This window comes from Cheilinus undulatus, linkage group 5 (assembly GCF_018320785.1).
Source record: "Cheilinus undulatus linkage group 5, ASM1832078v1, whole genome shotgun sequence".
NCBI classification, from domain to species: Eukaryota; Metazoa; Chordata; class Actinopteri; order Labriformes; family Labridae; genus Cheilinus; species Cheilinus undulatus.
The window spans coordinates 15153526-15173719 of NC_054869.1; the positions used below are offsets into that span (position 1 = coordinate 15153526).

The following is a 20194-nucleotide window of genomic DNA, read 5'->3' on the forward strand; positions in this document are numbered from 1 at the left end:
AATGCCATTAGAAATTAGCTAACGTTACCCTAAATTTTACATATATATATTTCCTTGCATTTCTCCCTCCCTCAAGTGTCTCTGAAGCCTTTGCCAAGTCCTGTCCCCCGGTTTTGTTCTTAATGTTCTGTTTGTTCATTAGTTGATGTGTTGTATTTAGTGGAAAATAAAGAAAAGTTTGAGACTTTGGGAAAAAATGGCCATGTATAAAAACAGTTATATAAAATGAAAGGGAAACACTCATACAACAAAAAGAACATCAAGTTAACTTTAAATTCTTGCCTATTAAAGTCATGTCAACTCAAGCAACTTGTTTAATTGCAATGCTCATGCACTTTGCCGGGTGGCACTGCTGTGAAAAACTCAGGCCTTAGTTCTAGGTCCTGAATCTGCTGCCTGCAAGTCTGCAGATACATCCTATTGGGTTCCCTGAGGCTAAACAGCACTGCCACACTGCCTCTTAGTGGCTACAAGAGGAGTTGCATATGGAGTTCATGTTTTACTTTGTAAACATGGACAAATGCAATCCAGAGTCACAGAAATGCCTCCAACAACCAGCAGAAAATGTTTGACTGTGTAAAGTCTAATAATTCAAATTAAGATATGAGACTGGACGTCATAAGGCAAAAGTTTTAAAATTCAATATGATTCTAGAAAAATCCCACCATATTAGATACCCATTTAGTTACCTCTGTAATAAAACAAGAAGTCCTAGGCTCTCAATATGAGGACCTTTCTTGTTTTCAGTCATCAAAAATTGTAAGCAAACTCCTGAACAGAGTCTAACTGCACAGATGCTTTTGCAGCATTTTGGTTTGCTTGCATTTTTTGATTGCCTGATGCCAGTACATTTGAACTAAATCTATCAAAGCTGACCAAAGAAATGGCTCTCAAAGATGCTCAAAGAGAATGTGTTAAACTGAAGCTGTTAGATAGCATCAATGGGAGTCTGCAGTCACCTGTGTCACAGAGCCGCTCATGAGAAAACAACTGGAGTGCTAACTCCACCTCATGAGGGTTAAAAATGAATCAACAACAAAAACAAAACAGTACATTCCTGTTGGTGCCATTAAGATTAAATCTGCTACAGTCTGTCAATGTTATCTAAATCATGCATATATTACTGCTGATGCTTTACCATACAGATAAATGTTACTATCATGTCATTATTATGGTAATTTCACTGTTGCATGCAGGGTTTTTTTGTAGGGTGGGAGGCATCCCTCATTTTGATGGTACACCCCAAGAGAGACAGAAAACATGGGAAGAGATATCGACCAAACAGCGCTGGGATCAGGATTTGATCCTGTGTTCAGTGTGTCAAGGACTCCAGCCCCTGGACATGAGTGCCTGCTCTACCAACTAAGCTAAACCGACACCTGCATGTTTTATTAAATTCATATGCAGTGTTTAAATTAGAATGATGCTTTCCTCAGCCATTAAGTATGGCCATCTCACTCTGCCACATTCGTCAGTCTGTTTTCATCATTTGACAAAATTTTTTTATGCCACCCTACCCCATTTTTATGACTGTACTCTGGGTTTTAATGTGTTTTTAAACCTGTTTTTATGTGTTGCTTGAGCCTTGTTTAAGAAGAATTTCTGCCACTTCTTGACGAGACATTAAAGTGTGTCTATCCATCTTAATCTATAATGTGAGACACTGTACTTCAGTCGGTGCATTTACAAGAGACTGTCCATTGGCTGTCGCTCACTTGAGTAGATGGCGATTACATACAAGAGGAAAAAATACTCTGCAAATATACCTGGGTGACCCACCCCGGTATAGTCTATGTTTGGGCCAAAAATTGAGTCTGAAATAAAACTTGTAAGCCTGAGGGCACCATCGGCGGAAGGGAGGATTGACACAACCCTGGTTGTTCTCTGGATGTCCTTGGATATTACCAGGGTCATGGGAAAATAATCGGTTGAAAAAAAAAAAAGTCCAACCTCATAGGAGGAGGAAGGGGGCAAGTTAACAAAGCACATGCTACCGTTCAGGTGGGTAGTAGGGTTGCTACAAGCCCCTGGTCGTGTTGTGGATGTCCCAAGGGCCCAAAAACCACAGGCAGTCTCTGGGCCTATCACCAGTGGTGAAATGCCCAGGCAAAGAAATGCTGTTAAGCTAAGCGACACACATATGTGTTAAGATGTGTCGACACTGACTCTGGCTGCCCCTCCCCTCTCCAGCCCTGGTTATGGCACACAGAGCACCGTGATGAACGCTCATTACCCTACATGCTTAAACTAATGCACATGACTGTATTTAATGACCTGTACCATATTTCTGGGGCAATTTCAAGACAGAGGTAAAACAAACCCATAGGCCTTAAAAGGAGCAATACAACAACGGCAACAAACTTTATAAGCAGTCAATTTAATCCAATAAAAAAAAAAGTATTGGTCCACAGGCAGCAATTCAAGTCAACAAAGGTTAACACGATTAACAAAAATGTTCTTCACCAACTGTTTTCTCATGCATGTAAAATATCCTCCCCATAAATGGATCAAAAGAGAAAACAGAATGTGCAGAATTCAGACAGTAGCGCCGATGGCCTACATAGACCTTGTGCATAGAAAGTGTGCCGTGCATCGATACTAATCATGACCTGAGACGATTAATGACGTGTACACAGAAGTTTTTCCTTCATCTACCAACCATGAGGGCCACGTTTTGAAAACGTGCGTTTGCATTTTTACATTGTTAGTGAGTCTAGATTCCATCTTCTATCTGTGACAGAATGTGAGATCTGATATCAGCGCTCTTTAACCTACAGATGAGCAGACAAACTGATCAGACTGGAGCTTCTCCAGTGTGGAATAATTAAACAGTTTCAATGTAAATAAGTGACAAACAGTCAGTGCTGATGGTGCTAATTTTCTGCATCATGGGATACGTTCAAATCCTCAAGGTCAAACTGCAACACACCTTTTTCTGTGTTTAGTTTACCCCAACAATCTCTGTAAATCATTAGCTGCATTGAAAATAATCGTTAAATAGGGATGATAAAAGTTTAAAGTAGCATAAAGTAATAATGAAAGCAGCTGAATGCCAACTTTCACATTCAAGATTAGTAAACAAACCAATAAAATTGAACTTCAGACTTCATTCGTAAGTACTGTTTAGCTGATTGATTAACCAGTATTTTAATGTTGGTTGAAGCTCTTTCCTCCACACGAAGAATCATTAGTGAGTGTACATTTAGTTTGATCAGTCTGCAGCTCTGCTTCTGTTTGCAAAGAGATTTTTCTTCAATGTATTTTCAAAATAAATCATTCTTTAGTAAGTTTATATAAACAAAATAACGTATTTGTAGAAGTAATCATTCTGCTATAATTTCAGTTTTTAAGTACTTTGAACCTTCTGTGCCAAATGTGTAAAACAGTAAATTTCTGCTCTAATGGTCAATAACATGAAAAAAATTAAGAGCTTTAAAATGCACCATCTGTTTCGTGTTTAGGAGAAAATAACGGCATTAAAAAACTCATGCATACGGTCTAAACTACATAAATACATGGGCGATCTTCCTACACTAAAACTCCTCAACAGGTTATAAGCAATATGTGATGTTTAAATGCTCCAGTACATTAAATGTCATGTTTGACTTATGGAAGGGAAATCAGGGAGAGTATGCAGAAGTTTTTCTGCATTTTGAAAATAATCAAAAACAAGAACTGACCCAAGAATAGATGCCTGTGATTTTTATTAAGAGGGTGCAATTTTACTCATATCCTTCTGGCGCAATAAATCCTGGTATCATGACTACCCTAGGCTCTCCCTTTTCATGTATTTATAACAAGATATATACAGAAAATCTGACACTGGATTTAATACCTTTTAAGACCTTTTTTAAAGACCCCCTTCATACATTTCAAGCCCTATTGTATTCTCAATTTCTAACCAGTTACATTAAGGACAACAGCTACTGTTTTGGCTGATGGTAAGAAAGGAATGTGACAAAAAAGAAAATGCTAGAAGTATTCTTATTGTAGTATGTGAATAAAGTTTTATTTGAGTGTTTAGGAAAAAGACTATGAGAAAAAAAGAACCAGCTACCATAAGGTAGCTGAATGGAAGATCTTATTTTTATAACAGAGCTGCAGTAGCTCTTAAAAATCTTTTGCAAGGTGTGTCTCCTCTGGCAAGAACAAAGCAGACAAAGCCTCAGAGCTATGCACAACTGATGAAGAATATGCGCACTATGCATCTTATAGGAGCACCCAAAGTTAGGAGGGGCAACGTGTCACTCAGTGGAAAGCTTCACTCAGGGTAAAAACGTGTCTCACATCAACTACATGAGCAAAGGAACCCTAGCAGGGATCCCTGTATGACAGGCAGCATCCAAACACAACTGAACACATTCTGCATGAAAGCATCTGGCTGCCCAAGGGCATGATGGGAAACTTTTCCCACACATCCCCCCAGATTTGAAACCACAGAGGGCAGAGCTTAGATCCGTTGACTCATTACAGAGTTGAACTAACACTGGTGGATCAAAACTGTCCAATAACACTGAAGACCATTTCACTCAGAATGAAGGTAAAATTACAATTTTAAAGTTTAAGTTAACTAAGAATTATTCAACCCTTAGATATTGATACTCCGGTTTTTGCTGTCAACAGAAATGGAAAAAGTACAAGACTATTGTACTCAAGAAAAAAAGTTACTCTGGTTCGAACCTACTTAGAAGAAGTTGAAGTTCTAATTTTAAAATGTACTCATAAAAGTACAAAGTACACTTAAAAAAACTACCCAATTGTAGTAATTAGAGTAAATTTAATTAGCTACTTTCCATCCCTGATTAACTGATTCAATATCGCTCAAAAAAATGTTAATTTTAGGAGTTTTAATGATACATTTAACTTAAAAAGACAAAATCATTAATATCATAGAATAATGTGTTTTTCCAGCCATATATTGAAAGTAAACTAATATCAAACAACTCATGCAATATTAATCACACAACATTTCAATTTTTGTAACTTTGTTTAGAAGTTCAACAAAAAAAGAAAACACAATGGCATTACAAATTTAATATTCAATTCTTTATTTTAGATAAGAAATATTAAAAACATCCTCAAAAGGAAAAAAATAAGTTATAAAACATAGATTGATTTAAGATTTACAGAATTATACAAGGACAGATTTCCTTCATTTCCTTTACAGATTCAAAGGATAAGTGCATTTTTCCTTTTTCTCTTGCTTCCCTATTTCTTTCACATCATGTAAATAAACCTTCACCTTCACTTTAACATTTCACATTTTATCTCACACGTCTGTACAGTATTTACACATTGAAAAACATGTTCACATCTTAATAAAGTGCTTGTTTGAGCTCATAGCGTTTTCTTGTTGCTGTCACTCAGTATAGCTTGTACTCTGGTGATTGAGTTATCCTCACATCGTCCTCTCCTCCAATCAAAGTTTGACGGGATATCGGCATAGCGGGCAGCTGCCGAGCTCATGGATGACCCTTGGGGCACAATGGATACACAGACACCGGTGACCACATGGCAGAGCTACTCTGGCCTGATTTCCCAAGCACACCACACAGCAATCTACCAGGAAAAGAACAGACAGACAAGATGTAAGTTGATTTCAAACTCTTCCTCCAAACACGTTTGTACAAGAAAAAAAATATTTAAGATCAAAGTGGAAGATTTTCTTACCTGTCTGGTTGTCTGTTTTTAGTAAAGAGATGCTTTCTTTAATGTTGGAGTCTGAACTGTAGAATTTGCAGTCATCAGGTGGAGTGATGCGTGCAGGTGCAGGACAGGAGGTTTTTGTCCCAGACCATGAGTCTTTCTTTGAGCCTGCAGCAAAGAGTTGAGATGAACTTCAGTAAAGAAATGCTTCACTTTACAAGTGCATTTGTCTTAGAAAAAACGGTCCTGCAGCAGATGATGACTCATTGTTATTTGCCTTTAAACTCACCCAGTAGGAAGATGGAGCGCGTTTTTCCGTAGACATCGATCATGGCCCACAGCGGCTTGCTGAGGTCCACCCCTTCCACCAGCTTGTGTTTGCTGCAGTTGCGTCCAGAGACGTAGATTTTGCCCTTAGAGGAGAACCAGAATTCTAGCTCTGAACCTTCGATGCACAAGGACTCCTGAAGAACAGCAGCCCAGTGTCCGGGGGTGTTGGTCAGATCGGGCATGGCCATGCTGGGGAGAGGCAAAGATCTGGAGGAAGGTGAGACATTAGTGAAGCCCACACGCAGAGCTCCGTGCCAGTTCACCACATCCTCCTCCACCCGCAGACGGATCTTCTCCATGGGCTTCACTGTGCGGCTGCTGAACACCAGGCCGTTCTTGAACGTTTCCCCCTTCCTCTCTGCCAGGCGGCAGCCCTGACTCAGGTGGATCCTTTCGCCCATAGCCGAGCTGTGGAAGGTGAGAGGACCGAGGCAGCCCCAGCCGCACCTATGTGCCTGCACTGGCAGAACGTCTGCAAACGAACAAACAAAGGCATGGTGATTAATGTGGACATGCAAGACATGTTTGCACTAACAAATTCTTGGACACCCGAGTCAGACAGAAAACACAAGAACAACAAGATGGAAAGTTTTATTTTCAGTGACATCTTCAGACAAAACAGAGCAATTTATTAACCTTCACTTTTGGAATCAAAGTTAAAAAAGCTTCAAACTCTGCATCAGATCATTTTGCATCGATATTGATATGCATCGTCCCTTTTAAATTGAAAATGTAAGTCTAACAGTAATCTGTTACATAAGGTCAAATCATGAGGCAATCATCTCCTCTGTCTTTATCTGCACCGGATTTAAACATTAATCATTTGCTTCAAAATAGAAATAAAATAATTCTGGAGGACGTTTTACAGCTTTAACTGCTGATAAGCTTGTAAACAAGTAAGAATGAAAGTATCACCCTTGTACTTTCAATTTTGCAGAGGATATGATGGCGCACCCTTAATGCAAAGCAAATCATGAGGGTGAGTTCTGCATCTTACCAGAGAATATCATCATTTATCTAAAGAGAAACTACAGCTTATTATTACCTATCAGTCGGCAGGCTTACTGGAAGATTTATCTCACAGGCGTTGCACGTGGCACGCCATACCATTAACCTACATACCTTACGTCTTGTATGTAAACTCTCTGACTCAGGCTGAGAGTTTCCTGTAAAGCAGGCTGCTTCTAGTAATGTCTTATCTTCATGACAACACAGTGGGAATACTCTGCAAATTCCCCTTTTGTCTCATGTCTCTTTCTTCAGAGCTTTTCTACTACTGATGAGTAATGACTAGAGTATAAACAACCCACAAATGTCTTATTATTGTAAGAACTTCATGTAAGTGTTAATATTTAGATCAATAATTTATCAAAATAAAACAAAAAATAATCTGGATCCATACAAAAAATGATACAGAATACTTTCTTATTTAAAGCAGGATTATAAAAACAGTTACCCGTAAATATAAATTATATAAAAAAAGAATAAAAGTCTCACCAGAGTTCCTATTGACGCTCCTCGTCATCATCTTGAAGAGTTAGTCTGTGTTTTTCTTGTGTCCTCAGAGTTTCGCTCTCGTCTGAATAATCCTTTAACTGTCATGAAGAGGGAGTGTTCGCTGCTTTTAAAACAGACCACGTGCAGATTCAAAACAAAGCAGCCAGCCCTACATCACATGGAAAGGGAAATAGGCGGGACCAGGGGAGGAGTAAACTTTGGAAATTTACCCAAAAGTTTTAGGTCAGGGAGTGTAGAGCGCCAGCAGTTTTCTTGTTTATCTTGTGTTTCTGAGACCTTTAGAGCCATAGTGCACACATAAAACCTCAACGTGAGACCCCACCTCAGCAGTTTGTGATCTCTGCTCACATGTATTAAAGTTTCAGTTTCATTTTGAGTAAACATCTTGTGATTTTGTTTAAAAAGATAAAGAGATCATGAGATCAATCAGAGAACTGAAAATACAGCAGTTATAGTTTGACTCAGACTTTATTTTCTTAAATGCACCCTGTTGTCATTATTTTTATGTAATTTATGTATTTGACTCTTCATTAAGCTTAACTTATATATCAATTAACAGTCTTCTGAACGTGTTTTAGAAAGTTAAGATATTCATGAGCATTTCTTTGCACCAACAAAACTGAGTCAATCCAACAATATACCAGTGCTTTGTGTTGAATATGGCTGTGTTGTTTAGGTTTAGTCTTGCTGAGTTATTAGCATGCAGTCATTAGCATTTTTTATTAGCATGATAAGATAAAAAATATCCCATTCCAACAGAGATAAAAGTGGAAAAGGTAGGAGGAACTGTGGCTATATTCTGGGACTGTTTGTATTGAAATTCATTAATACAACACTAAATAAGCATGTAATATATACATAAAACAAGGAAATTTACAGATATATATATATATATATATATATATTTATATATATATATATATATATATAAAACAAGGAAATGCTTAAGTACATCAACACCCACATTAGAACACTGGTATGGAATAATAATGGAGATAGATATGAAATTGAAAAACAGACTTATTCTTTGAGGATCCAAAACAGAACTTCTATCAAATTTGGAATAAGTGGACTGAATTTATTGCACCACTATGTACAGATTTTTGTGCAGCTCCGCCAAACTATTCACACTCCCTCTCCCCTCAAATGGGCTTCCTACACTCCCATGGTTCTTGTGAAAAAAGTTAAAATGCTATTTTTGTGATTAGAATAAGCAAGAAAGGCTCAGATTTAAAAGGCTAACAGTAGAAATAGAAGAATACACTGGAGTGTAAGTCAAATATGTATATTTTTCGACAGATCTACTGGTGTGTATGTAAACTGATGGTGTGATGCATAATTTCTAACAAATTAACAGAACTGATAGACTGTGAGAGGAGTAAGCAGATCCACAAAGGCCAGGAGGCTTTAAACTATTACTTCTAGTGCAAAGACTCTCGAAAAAAACTGAACTAAAAAGGTACTGCTCTGAAAAATCTCAGGAAACTGTACTTGTGTGAAACTGTGTTCAAATAAAAGCATATTTACTACTAAGATATATATACATATTCCAGCACACAACCTGTCTTTTCTATCAGATTTTGCTCATATTTGAAGTTTCAAATAAAAACTTGGGGTTTATTTTCACATGAACATCACTGAGGCATCATTGTGGGTTTTTGTGCACAAATAAAGCTGCCATGATTAGACTCAGGCAGTCACATAAAACACTAAATGTTTATTCTCTACAGCTTTTTCTTTGTGTTGAAACTGGCAGTGGATGTCATAATTTTCTTTTTGATCATGTGATTAAAAAAAGTGAATTACCATTGTATGTCATGAATTTATTATTATGTAAAGCTGACAGGTAAAGGTCATGCAGACCTTAATGTGCAATTTTGTGCACAAATAAACCAAAATATATGCCACTTATAGTGTGAAGTACACGCAGCCCTTTTTTCCATTATTGCCATATGTGTTTTTTTATATTTATATTGTAGGATGTTTAAGATGAAAAGCTGTAGTTTAGTTACAAAATATTTTCTTATCTTAATTTATATTTTATTGTCTTGAGTTTTTTTTTTTCAAGATTTTGCTCTGTGTTTTATATGGTCAGTGGTGTTGTCTAGGTTAAGTTGTCATATTTTCTGTTGCTTTTAATGCTCTTTAGATTAATTTGACAATAATATAATTTAAAAAAACAACAATAAAATCAGATGAACAATATAAAAAAAACAAAAAAACAAAAATGAAAATGTATAATACCTGGAAATCAATGAATTTATTTATTGATTTATTACTAATATAAACCTGTACATTTGTCGGTCAATAAATAATGCCTGAGTTATTTATTTACTTTTTTAAATAACATGTCTGAAAAAAATGTACTAAATGTCATAATTTTTCACATAATGCCACAAACTGTCCTGATTTAGCTTTAATGTGCTTCATTTTCTTAACATGTCATTGTTTTGTGATTGTGTTTTACGCTGACAAACAGAGATCATGTCACATTTGTGTACATTTTCATGCACCAAATTAAAGTGACTGTGCATCAATTACAGTTTAATTAGGAATACTTATGAGACCTTTTTTTTCTTAAATCTGCTCTAATTGTCTTGTTTTTATGTGATGTTGTCTTTTTTATTTTTAAAAATCATAAGTTGTTTCTTGCAGTATGCAACTGTCTAAAGCTTTCATTTATGACTTCAGTGAATTAACTCATCTTTACAATAAAATGTGATGCACCTTTTCCTTCTCTTCAAATGTTTTACTTCCTTTACAATAAAGTGAATTCAATACAAGAAATTCCTGACCCAGACTTTCCCATTTCATCATATTTGTAGTGCAACTGGCCCACCAGGAAAAGCAATAAAATCTGACCTCCTTTAAGAGAAACACTGGCAAAGTCACTGAAATAAAAACATGATGGAAAATTACTGTGACTTCACCTCTACTTCCTAACTCCCTCTGTGGTTTTCAAGGAACTTCATACGTGTTTCAGTGTTGTGAAAACGAAAAGTATGAGTGTTCATACCTTTGCAATTCCTGGTGTCTGCTCTGTAATCATGGATCGGCGTTTACAGCGCTCTGTCGCCCTCTACAGGAAAGAATCCCTGTCATTCCTGAGGTTTTCATTGGTCGGCTGTCTGGCTCAGTCTAAGAGTGTAGCCATGTCTGGAATTAGAGGGTGACATCATCACTCCTGGAAAGTTACAAGGCTTTCCACTACAGTGACTAAAAAGCACGTGTCTTTTCCCAAAAAATTCCCTACATCCAAACAGTCAGACAGACATGTAGAGTTAACCTGGAAGTGAGGGCATGTTTGAACATGTTTAAGTTAAGAAAAAGGAGGTTTTATCACTGTACACAATGTCTTTGACTCTTGGTTTTAATATCTGTTCTTTCAAAATAATAGAGAATGCAGCCTCAAATCATTAAGTAAAAGTGTGTCCATCCTGAAAAGCAAAACAAACTGTATGATCAACATTTATTTATTTTTTCAGTGTCAATTAATTGGCAAACAATAAAATCAATCATTAAGTTTTATCTTAATCAATAACAATACTTTGTCAGTTATTCCCAGATATACAGAAAAAAAAGTAACCACGCCCTGGATGTTTTACCTTTTTATTGATTGTATAAATCAATCAGCGTCATCATAATTTGTCTTTTCTTAAAAAAAATATCTTCAATGTAAAAGTGAAAACAGTTTCCAACAAAGTAATGTCAATTAAATGAAAATATATAATGTAAAATAAGTGACTGCATACATTTTAGACTGGATATCAGTTCTTGTAAATGATATCAAGCTTCCAGAAACAAGCATCTACAATAAAACAAACACGCTGTGTAAAGGTTGCCTGGAACGTCTCGTACATTTATTGGCTTTTATGTGCAGACTTAAGTTTCATTTTTACTGTTTGAGAACGATTATTGCTTCTAATGTACCGCAAGTTAATCAGTTTTGTTTTCAATCATCTTTGTTTCCTGCAATTAACCTGATCAGGTTTGGGTTGAGTGGCATACAGCGCCTATGAAAAGTATTCAGTTGTGGAAATCTTTCCCTTGTATTGCTTGTATAAATTAATCATGTTCAAAATACAAATTTTTTTTTTTTTTTACAAAAAAAGTACAAAAACTCTCTTTGATATCAAAGTGAAAACAGTTTCCAACAAAGTAATGTCAATTAAATGAAAATATATAATGTAAAATAAGTGACTGCATACATTTCAGACTGGATATCAATTCTTGTAAATGATATCAAGCTTCCAGAAACAAGCATCTATAAAAAAACAAACACGTTGTGTAAAGGTTGCCTGGAACGTCTCGTACATTTATTGGCTTTTATATGCAGACTTAAGTTTCATTTTTACTGTTCAAATTATCACTTCTCATGTACCGCAAGTTAATCAGCTTTGTTTTTAATCAGCTTTGTTTCCTGCAATTAACCTGATAAGGTTTGAGTTGAGTAACATTCAGTGCCTAAAAAAGTATTCAGCACCTTGGCTGTTTTACCCTTTTATTGAGTTTATAAACCAATCCTGGTCAATGTAATTAGTTTATTTTTTTTTTTTGCATGTTCACCCCCTTCAAGTCAGTATTTAGTAGATTCACCTTTAGCTCCAATCACAGCACTGAGTCCGTGTGGATAGGTCTCAATCAGGCTTGTACATCTGGACGCTGTAATTTTACTCCATTCTTTGCAGAACTGCTCAAGCTTGTCAGGTTGCACAGAAATAAGGTGTGAACAGCCCTTTCAAGTCCAGGCACAAATCCTCTATTAAATTGAGGTCTGGGCTGTGACTCACACCTTCTTCATTTCTGTGTAGCTTTTTGCCGTTTCATTGTCTTGCTGCCAGATTTAATCTGAGATTTCCTCAGCATTGACTTTCTCTTTGCCACTCTCCCATAAAGCTCTGACTATTGAAGAACCTGGGAAACCGTTGTTTTATGCGTCTCTCCATCTTATCTGCTTAAGCTTGTAACTCCTTCAGAGTTGTCATAGGTGCATGTCCCTGCAGCCTCTGTAAAGTAGGTAATTCATTTCTAAGTTAATTACTATTTATGTCACTAATTTAAAATTACATATTTTTAACTGTATTCAATTACTTTGTAGACATCTGTTTTCACCTTGACATTAAAGAGGGTTTTTTGTACATTTTTTGTCAAAAAAAATACTTTGAACATGATAGATTTATACAAGCAAACAAGGGTCAAATATCCACAACTGAATACTATTTATAGGCACTGTGTGCTACTCAACTTAAACCTGATCAGGTTTATTAAAGGAAACAAAGCTGATAAACTGGTGGTAAACAGTAACCAGAAACCTTTACATGTGCAGTCATAAATGCTCGTTTCTGAAAGCTTCATATCATTTACAAGAATTGATATCTAGATTTAATATGACTTATAATCGACTTATGACATATGACTTATACTAATTTGTGTATTTTTTGACTGACTGGATCCAGATTAAGGTAAAATTGAGGATGGCTCTTTAATTAAAATGTTTAAGGCAATGTTTGACTGGAGAACTGCAAGGTGCAACTGAGTTGACTCATTTTGGGCTTTGTTGTCTTTTTTTTTAAACATAATGGATGTTTTTAATGGTAAATAATTCTACATATATCAAGCACTATAAGCTAGCATATACAGATTCTAGTAGCATAAAGTGTAGAGTATCCCTAAAGTCTGTCTTGAAATGGGTCAAAGGGGTTTCAGGTCCACTGCTCCTGCAGCCTGGAAACTGCCGCTGGATGATTTGTGTCTGGAGGAGCTGGTCTATTTAAATCTTTTTAAAAGTAGACTGAAGATGTTTGAGGAAGACGCATCAGGTAGTGAATGTTTTGACTGATGACCTTCTGCACTGTGACCAGGATTAATTGTGCTGCAGCCTTTATTGACTGACTTCAGCCCTGCTGAAAAACATCAGCCATCAGCAATTAATGTGTGCGTGAACAAATCAGTAACAGATGTTTATTATGATTATTAATGCATAAATCATGATTAATTACGGTCCATAATTAGTGCATAATTTTTTAAAATCATCATTAATCTTATGCGTTGTTGTCCCTTTCAGCGCACTTTGGTTAAGCCACTGCAGCATCTCCCTGCAGCCACAGTGATGTAAAATAAGGTCAGCACTGCTGCTAAAAACTCAGACTCATGACAAAGTCATCTGCACCTTCTGTAATCAAACATTTTCACTTTCACTGTCCCTTTAGTTTCCTTTTTAATCCATTAGATGTTCCCTTTTCTATTGTTAATGTTATAATCCTTAACCTGCCCCAAAATATGTTTCTTAGTTTCTTTCAAAATAAAAGCAGGTCTGTATCCAAATAGACGGTCAGCTAAGCCTATACTCAGACGGTACAAAAATGCAATATAGTGGGATTTCAAAACAAGACTAAAAGGGGAGATTATTCACAACTAACAACAAAAATTCTGAAATAATTGTGAGCATAAAACATTTGAAAGTTACAGTTACAAATTAAATCAATCAATAGTTACATATCTATGTTTTAACTCTAATAAACTGGTACATTAAAGTGTGTTCTGTGTGTTTTTGGTTATGGTTATTTTGTGCAAGATAAAATTTGATGATTTTTTGTAATTTCTCCAGGATTAAATGGAGTATCAGAGCAGAGCTTCTCCTCCTCTGTGCACTCCTGGCTCATCCCCCTCCCCTCCACCACATTTGGTCAGACATGGCAGGCCATCAGAAAATCAACTTGTTCCCACTCCACCTGTTCAAAACACTATTAATCTGCTGCTGTCCAATAAAAGGCTCAGCTCTCAGCGAGGAGCCAATAAAACGCCGTAAAAGCTGCAAGACCCCGGCCAATCCCAGGCTGCATTCTAATGTGGCCTATCTTTATCAAGGTGCCTCTCCATTTCCACATATTTATGATTTTTGAGAAGAGAGACGGCAGCAGGGACATTTTGTTTAGGAAATTCTGAATCTGGGGGGGTCACCTGAGACCTCAGATATGGGATTATTACAGATTGCGAATGGTTGAAAGGAGGTGCAGGGCGAGAGTGAAGAGCATATGCGCTGCTTCATAATTTCTGATGTGGTAGAAACTTGAGTATTTTGTTAAAATTCAGATTATTGCTTTTCCTTAAATTAAAATATCCAGGGACAGAAGTGTGAACCTTAATCCAGACATCCTCTGTGGGCGACTAATTCCTCCTGGACCCATCAGAGGTCTTTTCCTGGATCTTACTGGATGCGTTACTGAGACCTGGAGGCAGACTCACAGTCCTCCCCATGGATCCAAACATCCAGGGGTCTTTCCTCTTCAACAACAGCCTGAACCAGTTCCCCTCGGACCTGAAGGCCCCGGTGTGTCAGTACTCAGTGCCAAACTCCTTCTACAAGCTGAACCCGGGCCTAAACAGCCAGCTGCAGGCAGGGACCCCGCATGGCATCAGTGACATCCTGAGCCGCTCCATGGTGGGGATGGGTTCCACGGGCACCACCACCCTGCTGTCCGGATACTCCACCATGGGAGGGTTCGGACCCTCCGTCACCAGCACGTCCGTGTACTACAACCGAGACTACAACACCAACCTGGGCGGCTTCTCCAAACCGGGCGCTGAGTGCCCCATGAAGGGTCGCAGTGTGAGCTGCTGGGCGGAGAGCAGCTGTGAGTGGAGAGGAGGGAGGCAGCAGTGCAGCAACAACAGTGAGTCTGCAGAAAACATCCATGTATTAAAAGTCTGATCACTCAACATTCAAGGAAGCCTAAATGTTGATTGTCTTTACTTTATCTGATCAGTCTGATCAGAAAATATCAGAATAAACAGAAAACTAAAGACCAAAGGTAAAATAAAGGACTTGACTGAGGACTTGGATTTATCCACAAAACAAATCAACCTGGGAATACATAAAATCCTAGATATTGATGACTAAAGTTATCATGTACATGTTCATTTTTAAGGGCTATAAATAGAATTAAACTAGAACTAACAGGACAAGGACTTTATCAAGCATTAAAACTAAGAAAGTAAAATAGTATTAATGAACTTTATTCTAAGATCTTTATGATAATGCTTATTTCATTATTCTAAGCAACTGTCTCATATGCTGTTGCAATTTCTGCAAATCATGTCAAAAATCAGGGGTGCAAAACTGTTTCTCTATAAGGCGGTGAACAGGATTTGTAGGTTGTGAGTCTTTTTATGAAATGACTACCTCTGATGCATTCTTTTCTAGGCTACAACAGTGAAAAAATAAGCTACCACCTCTTTGAGTGCTTGATTTTTATGTTAAAGGGCTGCGTTGTTTCCACTGTATTTTCCTCTGTTATTTCCAGGCAGTGGTCCTCTGGGGGAGATGTCAGGAAGGAAGAAACACACCAGACCCACATTCAGCGGGCATCAGATCTTTGCTCTGGAGAAAACATTCGAACAAACGAAGTACCTCGCCGGCCCTGAGAGAGCCAGACTGGCTTATTCCCTGGGCATGACAGAGTCACAGGTCAAGGTAAGAATGACGTGTGTTAATATTAATGGCATTGTGTTTGTCTTTTTCCTCATAGTTTGGTTTTTGCTTTCAATATCTCAACATTTTTGAATCTTTGCTGTATTTTCTGGTTTAGCGTGTACTTTTTGAGCAATGTGGAGCTCCTAAAAAGGAGTAATTGCATAAGTAAAAAGAGTTTAATATAAGAATTTAAACTCTTTTTTTAGTCATGCAGTTACTTCTTTACACAATGAACTGGACAAGTCAAACTTGAAGTTTCCAAACAGCCCCTGTATGTGACACTACAGCGACCCAGCTGCTCTTTTTTCTTCAACTTGGAACTCTTATTTTGAAAGGTTTAATAGAAATACACAAGCCAATAGCCTTTTAAAGTGTGGGTCCTGGCCCCTCAGGGCTCCTGAGAGAATAATAGTAAGTCGAAGAGACTTGAAAAGAAGAGGGGGGAAATTTAAACAAAAAAATGCATCAACTTATAACATTATTTGTGATGACAGCATTTCAATATGTATTTTTGAATGTAACCAATGACTGCACACTGAAATGTGATCTATTTCCACACTAGTCTACTGTTTTAAAGGAAAAAAGACATACTGGATGTAGTTAATGGCTATCAGAAGAGAGCAATTCTGATCAGGGATGGGCAATTAATAGAAATTTTGTTCGAATTTCAAAATAGACTTTGCAATTTTCAAATTGCAGGAGCTGTAATGTCTCTTTAAGGTGAAATAAATGCAAAAGAGCCAATTCAAGCACCATTCTACTATAAATTTTTGGTGAACTGAGGCACATTTATGCACATATGTAAGAATAAATTGTCTTTTTGTGCAGATACTGCAAAAATTATAGTCATAAGAGATGTTTGCAGTCTTTGAATGACAACTTTCCTTTTTTAATTTAAAGTAAAACAATGATAAAGTTCATGTCAAGATCACAGAGCAAGTCATAGTGACATACGTGCCCTATTTCTTCACAAGTCCATCATTTTAAAAGGAATAATTGCGTACTGGGTGTATTGAATGACTAACAAACGAGAGAAAATCTGACCAGAGCTGATAAATTAACTTAAATTTTATTTGAATTGATAAATTGTCTTTGTTATTTTCTAACTGCGGGAGCTGTAATCTCTCTTTAAGGTATAATGAATGTAAAAGATCCAATTAGAATATCATTTTAATTCAAATATTAAACAAAGAGATGTACTGGGGCACATTTAATGCACACATGTGAGAATCAATTATTTTTTTGTGCAGAAATTGCAAAAAAGTCATCGACAATGTTTATACTCTTTTAATAGTAATTTTATGTCTTTTAATTAAAAAGAGAGAAATGACGTAAAATTACTGTCTTTAAATACTATAAATTCTGTCAAAGTCGCAGTGTAAGTCAAAATAATTGCAGTTGTATGTTATTGCCAAATCTTTCAGCCCTAATTTTAACAAAATATGTTTACTAAAACTGTTAATCATTAAATTTGTGAGCATGTTTACATAAAAGGAATAATAATTAATTACAGGCTACTAATAAACAATGAAAATAAGGAAATAATTGAAGAAAGCTTGTATAGTTAATTTATATTTGGCACGTTATCGTTTAGAAATTCAAGATATTTACGAAAGGTTTCCCTCTGACAGGCTAAAGTTTTACTGGGAGTGCAAAGTACAGCCAAGTTTGGTAAACACCTGTGCTAGCCTACATGCCAAAACCTCACCTGAGAGTTTCAAAAGTACCTCTAATGTATCACGTTGTTACCTAAGTAAGTGAAACAGAACAAACTGAACCAGTTTGTCATTATAAAAGGACTCTGTAATGACGGTAAATTGCTGCTTATGTGTTATGCTAATCCATGCTATGCCCCGCCTAATCCAAGCATGTGTTTAGGTGTGGTTCCAGAACCGACGTACCAAGTGGCGGAAGAAGAGCGCCTCAGAGCCGAGCTCCACGCAGGTCAGCCTGGCGGGGCAGGGCGGTGAGGCCTCGGAGAACGAGGTGGAGGATGAGGAGTACAACAGGCCCCTGGACCCGGACTCTGACGACGACAAGATCCGGCTGCTGCTGCGCAAACACCGCAGGGCCTTCTCCGTCCTGCGGCTCGGGCCTCATCACGTCTGATACATGCGCGCGCACTCATCTGCAGCAGCTCTGCATGATTTGTTCATTTTTGACCGCAAAGTTAAAACAATGTGCATTTAAGCATGTTCAGCAGAGGTCAGCTATGGTCACTCAGCAAATGAGGGTTTAACAAACAAACAGGCAGTGTAAAAATTAAGCTAAAGACTTTTATAAGTTACTGTTGGAGTTCATTTATGGTCTTTTTATTGTTACAGTTAAGGCTGTCAGCATAAATGCATTAACATTATAAATTAGTGCATTCATTTTTTAATCATGATAAATGGTGTGCTTTATTGTTCCTCTCAGTGCAAGTCCAAGACCGTCTCAGAAGCCCCCTGTTGCAGAAACCCTGTTACTGAATGGAAATACGCACTAAAACTTTCAAAAATAAAATCAGATTAAACTTTTAGGATCAAGGTAAGGGTTGGAATACCAAAAGCCTGGCCTGCAAAACCTGTTTACAAAATGTTTAATAAAGCCGAGTTAACAGTCTGCTTACAGGAAAAAGCATTCTAACTTAGCAAGCTTAGCTTACATAACTCTGTTAGCAGCGTAAGCTACGTAGCTAATGTAGCCAAAGCCCTGCTCACAAAATACATTGATATCAGTGATGCTACTGTTAGCTGCATAAGCTTTGGCTATGTTTGCTAAGACTCATGTTGCTAAAGCTAACAGCTACATTGGTTTACATAGCAATGTTAGCTTTAGCTACATTGCTGAAGCTCATGTTGCTTAAGATGTCTTATCTACATTGGCTTATGTAACAACACAAGTACTTAGCTGTAGATGTTAACTTTAGGTAAAGTTAAAATAGCTAAAGTTAGCCACTGTTCATCTAACTACTTCTAAAACGGGTCTGTACATAATTCAATCCCAGATTAGGCCTCTGACCTTTTTCTCTGTTTCATTTATGAAATGTTGGTCTGTAATGTTTGCAATAAAGCTGTCAGGGTTCATCACCATTAACCACCATCCACAATTGGCTCACTATTTTTTTTTTTAATTTGATTAATCACATGCATATTTTTGCTTTTAACAGGCATGATTAAGTCACTGCAGCATCTCCCTGTCATGTAAAATAAGTCCACCACTGCTCTTTAATGACTTATTTTAATTTAAAAAAACTCACAGAGCTCAGTTATCTTTTTACTGTTCAAAATCTTCAACCTACCTATAAAGGTGGCTCTGTATTAAAACTGGAAGTCGGTTACCCTTAAGTTAAGGAAAGTAGAAAAATTCAAAATGAAACAAAAACAGTTATTAATTTAAAAAAAAATTAATTTATGGAACACAACAAAAAGGTGTTTAATCGCAATTAACTAGCTGAATCCTGATATTGGTCGCAATTGAAAATGTTAGTCTTTTGACAGCCCTAGTTTGCAATGTGTTTATTTCATTAATTTAATTGCCAGTCTTTGTTTATGAATCAAGTTGAAATTTAAAAAAATCTAAAACTGTAAATATATTGTGGCAAGAGGGGTGTCTGAGATCTACAGTCTGCAGCCAGACCCTTTTCCAATGATTAAGCCTCTGTACATCTTTCTGCTACTTAAAGTGGTGGTCAGAGGTCATCTTTACCTTGTGTTATCAAACATTTACATTTTTACTGTTCTCTTATTTAATTTTCAATCCATATCAGGTTCCTTTTTTCTATCATTATGCACACTCTGTCCAGAGTTCCTATTTATTTATTTATTTTCCAGAATAAAAGCAGATCTGTATCCAAACAGGAAGTCGGTTACCCTGAGTTTAAGACAGTACAAAATGCAACAAAAAAAAAAAAAACCTTGATATTGAAATGCAACAAAGAGTGGAGATTAATTATGAGATTAATTGTGATTAAAAAAATCTAATTGTTTGACAGCCCTAGTTACAGTATGTTGGAGGACTGTTATTTTGTATTTAACAAGGAAATTACATAAACACTGCATGGTGCTACTAATAAATTATGAGTTATCTGAACTTTTTCATGTTGTCTTGTTTCACATTATGAAATTAAATGATTATTTTGTGCTTGTTTGAATAAAATCATTTTGAAAACCACATCAAGTGACATACAAAGCTTAATTAGCTTGTTTTAAACATCAGCATTAATCTAACCAGGAAAGCCTCATTGAG

The 20194-nt window shown here is 36.8% G+C and overlaps 2 protein-coding genes across 3 annotated transcripts; one reads left to right on the top strand and one right to left on the bottom strand.

The window, feature by feature from the left end:
• Positions 1–5132: 5132 nt before the first annotated feature.
• On the bottom strand, positions 5133–17959 carry LOC121509423 (E3 ubiquitin-protein ligase NEURL3-like). Of its 2 annotated transcripts, none has more exons than XM_041786796.1 (6): positions 17869–17959; positions 10511–10650; positions 7474–7571; positions 5936–6448; positions 5671–5814; positions 5133–5474 (listed from the first exon to the last, which is right to left on the bottom strand). In XM_041786796.1, exons 3-6 carry the CDS (start codon positions 7502–7504, stop codon positions 5338–5340), a joined length of 825 nt encoding a protein of 274 aa, XP_041642730.1. In that variant the 5' UTR covers positions 7505–7571; positions 10511–10650; positions 17869–17959; the 3' UTR covers positions 5133–5337. The 2 variants fall into 2 exon arrangements, with proteins under 2 accessions (XP_041642730.1, XP_041642729.1); XM_041786795.1 differs by having other exon boundaries at positions 5297–5559.
• nkx6.3 (NK6 homeobox 3) lies at positions 14105–20194 on the top strand. The gene is made up of 3 exons (XM_041786797.1): positions 14105–15190; positions 15818–15967; positions 17846–20194. Exons 1-3 carry the CDS (start codon positions 14750–14752, stop codon positions 18074–18076), a joined length of 822 nt encoding a protein of 273 aa, XP_041642731.1. The 5' UTR covers positions 14105–14749; the 3' UTR covers positions 18077–20194.

Coding starts and splice junctions, on each gene's coding strand:
- LOC121509423 (XM_041786795.1), bottom strand. CDS start 7,504: ATGATGACGAGGAGCGTCAATAGGAACTCTG. Junction 6,449..7,473: donor GAGCGTCAATAGGAACTCTG/GTGAGACTTTTA, acceptor GTTCGTTTGCAG/ACGTTCTGCCAGTGCAGGCA. Junction 5,815..5,935: donor GCGCTCCATCTTCCTACTGG/GTGAGTTTAAAG, acceptor TCTTTGCTGCAG/GCTCAAAGAAAGACTCATGG.
- nkx6.3 (XM_041786797.1), top strand. CDS start 14,750: ATGGATCCAAACATCCAGGGGTCTTTCCTCTTCAACAACAGCCTGAAC. Junction 15,191..15,817: donor AGTCTGCAGAAAACATCCAT/GTATTAAAAGTC, acceptor CCTCTGGGGGAG/ATGTCAGGAAGGAAGAAACA. Junction 15,968..17,845: donor TGACAGAGTCACAGGTCAAG/GTAAGAATGACG, acceptor GCATGTGTTTAG/GTGTGGTTCCAGAACCGACG.